The sequence below is a fragment of the Aptenodytes forsteri genome, unplaced genomic scaffold (genome assembly GCF_000699145.1).
Source record: "Aptenodytes forsteri isolate BGI_AS27 unplaced genomic scaffold, ASM69914v1 Scaffold54, whole genome shotgun sequence".
Taxonomy (NCBI): domain Eukaryota; kingdom Metazoa; phylum Chordata; class Aves; order Sphenisciformes; family Spheniscidae; genus Aptenodytes; species Aptenodytes forsteri.
The window spans coordinates 6,933,027-6,942,413 of record NW_008796044.1 but is presented as its reverse complement, the minus strand read 5'-3'; the positions used below and the strand labels follow the sequence as shown (position 1 = coordinate 6,942,413).

Here is a 9,387-nt window from a genome sequence, read left to right as displayed (position 1 = left end):
AGACAGTCCCTGCTCTGCATGGGAGCAACGGCAAGGTCCAAAAAGGCATCTGTAGCACGGGGAGGTGAAGAGCATCCTGCAGATGACGGCCACAGACCTGGCAGAGGGATAACACTGGGCTGTGGTGTCTGGCAGTCAGCAGGTTCTCTTCACCGGCTCTTCACATGTCTATGTAAAGGGGCAGGATTCGGGCTGGCTTTAACCTCGGCTTCTGTGTCATGGCCACAGAACTGCTGACATGGAGCACCAGAATGCGTCAGGAATTGCAGCCCCCCCACCCCCACCCCCGAGCGCAGCAGAGCCAGGCTGCATGCTGAGCCGCTGCTTCCCACTAGCTGCCACCCAGAAAGCCCTGTGTTTGGTGTCCTGAGCCAGGGAAGGAGGATATTTCAGTAATGATAGTTCACCCTGAGCTGGCCTCCCCTCCCCTATCATTTCACAGCCTCAGGGCAGCAACCCCAGAGCTGGTGGCACCGTTGGGTGAGTGACTCCGGTGCAACTGAGAGCTGAGAGCACGCTCACTCCCTGCCGCCTGCCCGTGGACCCTGTAAGCCTCCCGGCTTCCCATGTTGCCTGTGCCAGCCCCTGGGAGTAGTTCAGGGATTCCCAGGACCACAGGCTGCGGCTGTGGCTCCTGGCAAAGCCAAAAGGAGCTCTCCAAGCACAACACTGTGGAAGATTCCGAGGCTGTGGCTGTGGGTAGGGAGCACAGCTGAGGCTGGGCTTGCCTGTGCAGCCTGCGCAGCTCTGGAGCTGGAGGGGGAACCCGACGTGGCACGACACAGTGATGTCTACCATGGTCCCTGTGGGCAGCGGTTCTGCTTTCCTCCTTGTGCTACTGCAGGTTCAACCTCACTCGTAGTGTGGGGAGCTGGAGGGACAGTTGCTCGCTGCCTCCTGGCAGGGATTTGCTCTTGCAGCCAGCTGAGAGGGGTGAAGAGCTGCCGGTGCCAGGGCAAACAGTGCCCATGGAGCTGAACTCGTGTTAGCTGGGAAGGGCTGCACCATGGGAGGATGTCTGCAATATCCTCCGGACAGAAAGGGCCTTGTGGAGCCCCATCAGCCCACAAGCTGGTGACCAAACCTCCAAAGGGGCCGGTGGCCAGAGCAGGGCAGGGACAGGGCTGCTCCTCCTCCAGCCCCTGCAGCCACCCTGACCCCGGGGGAGCCTCCTCGCTGGCGTCCCTCTGCCCACAGCTGTCATATGGCTGCTGGCTGCCAGGACATCAGAAGAGGAAGGTCTGAAAATAATCACCCCCTCATGTTTTCCTTTCAAAAGGAGGGAGTTGCCATCATGGGGAATTTTTGTGACCAGCAGAGCTGGCTAATAGTCAGCTCCTCGGTGAGTCAAGCGCTTGTCCCCTCCTACGGCACAGTCTGGCCCCCCTGTGCCGCCAGCCTGGCTGGAGGTCAGGGGCACCCCTGTTCGGGGGGCTCCCCAGCCTGTCTCGCGGGGCCACAGCGTTTCCTGCCACCTCCAGCTGTGGGTCTGCGAGCGGAAGCAGTCCCGAGAGTTTCGGGGTCTCGATGCCCCTGCTGGCCTCAGCCACGGCCCCCGCTGCTCCCTGTCCTGCTGGGCATCCTCTGTGCAGAGCCTCTCAAGGTTGCAGGGCTTGTGCCACCTCTTGCTCTGTCCTTGCCCCGTGCAGGCTGTGCTGCCTTGCTGGAGAAATGCTGCGGCGAGGAGGTGAGCATCGTGCTGGAGCACAACACCTGCCTGCTCCTGCCTGTGCCTCTCTCCCCATGGCCGGTGGATGGCATGGCAGGGCTGGAGACCTCCCGAGCTGACGGGACATTTCAATTCCCACTGTGCTTTTGTACCCGGCTCAGTACGTGCCGGTTGCTGTCTGTTGGTCCTGCCTTTGGTTTTGGGGCAGATGATAACAAGGAATTTCTTAGAAAACACCACCAGGGTTCAGGACCAGGCCTGTGCCCTGCCTGGCTGATGCCATCGAGCAGTGCCAGCCCTGCTGCCTGCAGCAACACCCATCAGTGACTGGGGCAAGGCTGGCAGCAGCTGCTGGCATGTGCATATTTGGGGGTGCTGCTCTCTGCTGTGCCAGGATCAGCAGGTGGTGGGTGGTGTTTGCCGGGCTGGCTGCTGGCAGGGTTGGCATGGGGTGCTGCTGTTTGGCTGCAGGGGTGCAGGATAAAGCTGTCACACTTCTCTTGCAATGGGAGACACTGTTATCAGCATGCTGTGTGTGCCTGAGCGTGTTGGCACTGCCCGGGCAGCCCTCTCTGCCTGGCAGACTGTACCCTGGGGACGTGGCAGCAGCAGCAGCTGGCACGGCATGGCGCTTGGCAGCAGCCGCAATTGGCAGGTGCTGTTTCCATTAGCCAGTGTTGAGAGAAGAGCGTCCCTCTTTGGGAACGGCCCGTTCCCCGCTGCATCTACCTGCTGCCCCCTCTCCTTGCACGGGGCAAAACAACCATTGGGTCTCCTTTTCTGCCCTTGCCTGGTGCTTGGTGGTGCTGCCCTGGTGGTGCTTTCTTTGGGAACGGCCCGTTTCTGCTTCTACCTGCTGCCCCCTCTCCTTGCACGGGGCAAAACAACCATTGGGTCTCCTTTTCTGCCCTTGCCTGGTGCTTGGTGGTGCTGCCCTGGTGGTGGCGGTGCCGGAGGGTGACGGCAGTGGGGAGGTGCTTTGGGCTCTGCGTGGGGCGGCTGGGGCTGTGGGGTCTCCCCAGCTCTTCCACGGCATCGGTGAGTCCTGCAGCCCTGGGCTGGCCCATCCTGGAGCTCAGGCAGAAATAAAGTGGACTCTCTAATCTGGAGCCCAAATAAATGGCTGCCGAGTATAGTATGAACATGCAGCTCTGTAACCTGTGATATACTTTGCTGCTGCCCTTCTTCCTAAAGCTGACACACCTTTGTTTAAAGTGTTCCAGCAGATCGTTATTTATTCAGGGCATTATTACCAGTATCTCAGGCTCCTTTTTTCTATCCTGTGACTCAGGGATAGTTTAGTGCAATTTCTTCCATCTTTCCTCCATATCAAAGATATCCTGGCAAGTTCGTGTTTATTGTTTGCAGTTAATGTTTAATATTTCCTATTACTGGCATCTCATGGTTGATCTTAATTACACCCTTCTAATGTAAGACAAAAGTCAGCGAGCGAGATCGTGTTCACACTCAGGCTGTGGCTCAGAGCCTGGCACCAAGCACCCCTTGTCCTGCTGGTGCCGCTGGGCCGGGTAGCTGGTGCTGCCTGCACCCCCTCCCCTTGCCCGCTCTGCACTTCACGGGCTGCGTCGGGAGGGCGGCTGCTCCATGCGTGCCGGTGCAGGGCATCCGGCTTGGGGCCCGGCACTGCCGCGGCAGCTCCCACATGCAGCAGTTGTTTTTGAGCAGCTTGAGTGGAAGAAAGGATCAACCTGCTGTTTATTTTGTCCAGGCTTTAAATGCTAGTGCTGTTTCTTCCTCTTGCTGGCTGGGCTGAATCGTTAAAACAGATTAGTAGAAATTAAAAAAAAATTAAAAATCAACAGAGTGCAGAGGGTGAAATGCCCTGCTCCTAGCAGGACAGCAAGGCGTTGCACACCTCTGTGCAGACCCAGGAGCCTGGGCGATTCCTGTGCTCCTTTTCCCCCCAAATTGGGGAGCTGGATGAGGGAGTGGCAGCCTGCTGCTGCGCAGCCCTGCCTCTGCATTCCTCGTGCCTCCCTCCGCCATGTCACATCGGTGTGTTTGCAGGCAGGGTCCCCTCTGCCTTCGCTGCCTCCCAAGGAGGGACTGCTTGCCCTCCACTTTGGGGCTTTCAGGCTATAAATATCGGGGGGTGGTGAGGGGCAGCCGGGCCAAGGCACCCGACACCACCTCTCCCTCATTCACAGTGACATTTTGTCAAATGCCGGTGGGGAGGTGGGTTGCTTATCTGCTGGCACATGCTCTGGTGACCTTCACAGCTCTCGCCAGGTGCCTCCTTGCTGTATTTACACTTATTTATAGCTCTCTCCTTCATCCCCACCTCTGCCCTCCTCCCCGGTACTGGAGGGGGGCTGCCTGCTCCACGCGGGTCCCTCTGGGTTGGGAGGGCTGGGAGGGAGCTGGCGTGTCCTTAGGGATGATAAGGGGCTGGCAGCACCCAGCTTCACCCGCCCAGGGTGCTGGTGGCCTGACTGCATGGGGACCGCATCCCCTGGGTGGGAGCCGCAGGGACAGCAGGGTGCACCCCGGGAGTGGACGGGGCTGGGTTTGGCCCCGGCGTGGGTTGCGGTGGCTGCGTGCCCCCATCGCCTCCCTGCTCCAGTGCTGGGGCGGCCTGGGAGTGTGCTAGGGGTCTGCATGCACGCATCCCTGCCTGCCCGAGTGGGGCTCCCACCTGCCAGAAGCAGCTAGCGGGGCGGGCAGCCGTGCCCACCACCACTGCACCAGCCAGCCCGCTGCTGCCTGCCAGGGGAAGAGTTCATCCCAGTGAAACAGCTGCGCGGTGCCCGTCTCCCTGCATGGCTGTAATCCCCATTTCAAGCAGTCTGTAATTACGGATTTCCCTGATAAGCCCGGACGGCTCTCTCCAAAACCCCTGCCCAAGGATTTTCTTTCCTTTTTAGAGACAAGCTTGGGGTGAAGGCGAGGAGAGGGAAACTCCTTGTCCGAACATGGGCACCAGGAGCCGGTGCTGCCCGTGCCGCCAAGGGAGGGCTGGCAGGAGCCGGCACTTCGTGTTCTCGGCATTTCTCACCTTCTGCTGGTTTGGGTCCCAGCCTAAATGCTACTGGCTAATTTGGGGCTCTGTCTCCAGCGCCTGTGGATGTATATTTATCCCTTAATGCTTTGGGTAGGCACTCGGCTGTGGGGAAGGAGGAGGCTCTGTGCAGGGCTGAGTCACTGCTTCGGCTCCTTGGCGAGGAGATGGGCTGCCTGTTTCTGGCCGGTTCCTTCGGCCCCTCTGAGGAGCTGCCGCTTTCCTTCCTTTTTTCTGTACAGCAAAGTGGCATGTAAGTGACAAGGCAACTGCAAAGCATCCTGGGGCCGTATATGCAGGCAGCAATGCAAATCTGGCCTCCCAGGCTTAAACAGGATTAAGTTCCTGTGAAGGCGTTGTGCCCGTCCAGCAGTGCTTTTCGCGCCGGCAGACTTCAGAAGCTGAAACTTTTGCAGCCTCACTAAGCATGAGCACAATGCGTGTGCCATCACCCGGTGCGCTCAGAGCCTCGCTGCAAAATACTTGGCCACAACTTCAAGGGGCTGGGCCAAGAGGTTTTGCAGATAAGAGAAATTTCTACTGGTGCTGTTGTCGGGGGTGTGACAGAGGAGAGGACCTGCAGGTCTCTTTGTCACCGTCACTGCCCTGTCCCCAGCCTCTCTGAGCCAGTTATAAGCAATGGCCAGCTGAGCTCTCTTGCTTGCCCTGGTTTAGGTTGCTATCTCCTGGCAGCAGGGCTGTAGTTCCTCGAAGACTGTGTCCGGAGGTGGCATCGCCCCTTTGCTTCTTTCCCAGGCTTGCTGCAGGGAAGGCAAAACCCCAAAGCATCAGCATTTGCCTAAAGGCTGCTGAACTCCGGGTGGCAGGTGCCTGTTTTCAGGCTGGCAGGCAGGAGGGCCGTGCGCTGCGCGCTCCCAGGGCAAGCTGGCTGCACACACATGGAGCCAAGGTCTGCTCTTGGTGGGCTCGCTGGGTACGGCTGCCCGCAGAAGCCAGCAGCCCGCTTCCCAGCTGGCCTCTCCAGCCCCACTAACTGGGGAGTTTAGTCTGAGGAGCCCAAGTTGACACTGAAAAAGAGGAAAACATTTCCTGTCTCATTAATCCAATATTTGAATTAGAGTTGGGCTTGGAGAGGAGCCTTATGTCTCTGCAGAGGTAAGACCTCACATGCTCCCACACCAGAGTTAATGCTGCTCCAAAGCAGGAGAAAGACCTGAAAGGGGAAATGTACCACCTGCCATCCCCACGACGTCAGGAGCCAGCACTGAGCTGCGCTCAATGGGGCATCCTTGGATGTGGCTCTAGCCAGTGGCTGCCCTCACTCTGCTGCACATCCAGCCCAGGACACATGCTGGAGCTGCTGGGGACACTAGAGACGATTGCCCACATCGGCCAACCTCACGATTGGGCAGGGAGATGGAGCTAACCCCCATGTCAGCTCCTCATCCCGCTTTGCCTTGCCACTGCCCCAGGAAGGGCAAAGATCAGGGACTTTGCAAAGGGACAGGGAGTCGGAGCAGCAGGTGCCCTGGTAGGTGCAGTCCCCAGAGCACCTGGGAGCTCTTCCATTCGCAGCCCTGGGAGACAAAGGGATACTGACCAAGGAGCCACCAGAAGCTCTCAGACTGATTTGCTCACGTGGGGTTTCCAGGAGAAGGCATAGGCACAGGCTGGGGGGGAGCCAGCCCTTCCACAACTGCAGTGCTTAGGGAGAGGCCTTGCTGGTACTTGTCTGGAAATGTTTAGGTGCAGCCGAGGCTCCCTGGGACAGGAAAGTTGGCGAGGTGACCTCTGGATGTCCTTGACTGCTGGTTTGGAGACTGTCCCTTGCACTTTCTCTCTATTGCCAGCTCCGCCGTGGTTGACATGGACGGTGGGGCTGGCAGTGGGGCGGTGCAGCCGCGGCGGGCAGAGAGCCTTCCTGATCTCCAGGCTGTCCCCGCGCATGCACAGCATGGCTGCTGCTGGGTCTGGCCAGCCTCGGCAGGGGCATGAAACGAGCACAAACCCTCGGTGCGAGGGTCCCTGCCAGCCTCCCGGGGCAAGCTCTGCTCCCATGATTGAAGTTATAAACCTCTCGCAGCAGGGAAGGGCTGTCCGAGCTCAGCAGTAAATGAATAAAAACGTTAATGCTCTGTCCTCCCAGCAAGCAAAGCCTCTGTATAGGCGAAGCTCCTTACAACATGCAAGCGAGTATCAGCTGCCTCTTTGTCCTGTAATTGCAATTGCATTTCTGCTAGGGCTGAGGTCAGAGTTGGTTCATGCTTTAAATAAAGCTGAGGAGGACGTCTCTGAACGGAGGCCGTTCCCCCAAATGCCCTCCACCTTTTAGCTTCAGCTTTCAGGTGCAGCTGCCCATGCGGTGCTGCTGCAGGGCGCTCCTGCTGCCCAAGGGGATGCCCAGGCTTGGGCTCCTGCTCCCCCAAAGGAGGAGGCACAGGGGCACCCACATAGCTGCCTGGGCATCCCTCTTCCCCGGAGCAGGGATTCATCAGACAAGTCGCAACGAGCTGCCGGCAGCTTTCTAGTCGCGGCTATGCTGCAGCGTGCACGGGCCAGGTGTCTGGGCTGGAGGATGCCTCTGAATTTTTGAGCATGTCTCCATGGGTGTTTGCTGGCTGCACACCAAGAACCCATGGCTGATCTTCCTACAAACTCCCGAGTAAAATTAGAACAAAAGTTCACTCCTCTCCCAAGGCAGCAGGAAATGCAAAGGGTGGGAAAAGGGAAAGTCAGAGCAGATGAGGTCCAGTGCCCACAGGCAGCCTCCCCATCACTGCCACTCCCTACCCGGGCAGGGGGGCTGGGTCCTCCCCCACCCTTGCGGCCAGCCCAGAGGGGCTCTGTTCTCAGCGCTCAGTGCCGGGCTAGTGGTGCTCAGAGTGATGGATTTCCTCCAGAGACTCAAGTCCTCGGTGGCTGGGCCGGTTAAATGACCCTTTCTAGCAGAGGGGACTGGCTGGAGCCGCAGCTTCGTGCTAGGATGCCCTGCAAGGTGCCCATGCGGGCAGCTGCACTAAGCAAAGGCTCTACCCACTTTTTCCAAAGAGGAGGGGGACCGATGCAGGCAGAGCAGCGTTTTTGGGCAGTCCTGACCTGTGCTAGCTGGGAACCTGGGAGCATCCACTGCCAACCACTGCCTTGGGATGGCTGCACGCAGCATGGCAGTGCCGGGGCACTCCTGCCTTCGGGGTGCCCAGAGAGGGCAGCTCAGCAGCATTAGATTGCAGGAGTTTATTTTTACCCAGCCCTGTTGCCAATGGGGACTTGTCACATCTGTGGAGTTGATCAAAAGATGTCCCAAGCACTGGTGTCAGCTGCTCCTTGTGATCTCAGCACCAGGATCTTTTCCCTTGTGGCATATCAAAAGGAGCAGGAGAATTTGACTGCTTTGCTATTTTTAATTGAACGCGCGCGCACACACACACAGACACATATATATATGTATGTATGGCTTTTCTAAAAATAAAAGCCTTTGCCTGTGTTCCCATGGGAAGATTTGGGGAGAAGGGGGAGCCAAAGTTGTTGCAAGATTTCTTCTGGAGCAGGCGCAAGAGCGGTGGCAGGAAAGCAGGGACAAGCCACAGCAGGTAAGGGACACATCTGAGAGGCCAAAGGACGTCTGATCCCAGAGCAGCCCAGAATGCCCCTGAGCAGAGAGGACAGGAGAGCTGGGGGAAGGGTAACATCTGTGTCCCCCAGAGCTGGCAGTGATGAGGACGGGGACCCTTGACCTGCTACATGCGCTCTGACCACCCGGGGAGCAAAGGTTTTCGCAGGGCAGGTTTGAAGAGCCCCAGCCTTGGGGGGCCCACGAGGAGTATCCGGATCCCGGAGCTGTTCAGGGCATTGCATAGATGTGCCCGATACAATTAGCGGCACCATGCTCATAGATGTCTACCTGATACACCTCCCTCTAGCAGCAGGGCGGATGGAAGACACTGGGGAGAGCATCCCCCCAAGCACACGGGCAGCTGCCCGGTCCCCTGTGGGATTTGCCCACACCGGCGGGGCTGGGTCAGGGTCAGCAGTTCCCCACAGCCCCCAGCCCTGCTGCGGCCATGGGGACAGCCAGGCCAGTGGTCTGCTGCTGGGACACAGCACTGGCTCGCTATTGGGCTGTGAAGCCACTCTCTCCTGCCCTTGCTGCATCCTCCAAACCACTCACGCTTTCCTTGCCACCCCTGGGTGGGAACGGGGCAGAAAGCAGATGAGAAATGCAAAATGGGGGGGAGCTGTGTACACAGGAATGTCCTTTGGTGTGGCACAGGGTATCCTAAACCTGGTGGGAAGCACTGGCACACAGGCTCCTCAGCCTATGGGAACACAATCAATAATCCCAGATTATCCCAATTAAAAAAAAAAAAGGCAAGAGAAAGAGAGAAACCACTGTCTTTTCCATTCCTGCAGCTCAGTTTGAAATCCCTTTTCCTTCCCCTTGAGTTTCAGAGGAGACCCTTCCAGGGCATTTCAGGAGGGGAGGCCCCCACATTCTCCTGCCCCTGCAGCCTCTCTCACGTGCTCAGATATTTGCCTGCCCCAAAATCCATTTGCTCTGTAAATAAACTTGCTTCCCTCATTGCCAGAAAACTCCCCCCGGGCAGCCAATACCGGGAGGAGTCGCACCAGACCTTTCCCCGCCGCGTTTGAACCTGGACATCGGGGGCAAAACCAAGCATGACCTGGGGGCTTGGTGCAGGCAGCGAGTGGCAGGGCTGGGGAAGCCCCGCGCTCACCG

At 58.4% G+C, this 9,387-nt stretch overlaps 1 protein-coding gene across 1 annotated transcript in view; it reads left to right on the top strand.

Moving 5' to 3' along the window:
* Positions 1 to 1,294: 1,294 nt before the first annotated feature.
* Positions 1,295 to 9,387, top strand: part of PPARGC1B (PPARG coactivator 1 beta) — a 22,387-nt gene continuing 14,294 nt past the window's right edge. Inside the window, exon 1 of the mRNA XM_019473770.1 lies at positions 1,295 to 1,342. Within this exon, the coding sequence (XP_019329315.1) occupies positions 1,295 to 1,342 (48 nt within the window). The remainder of the gene's footprint in view (positions 1,343 to 9,387) is intronic.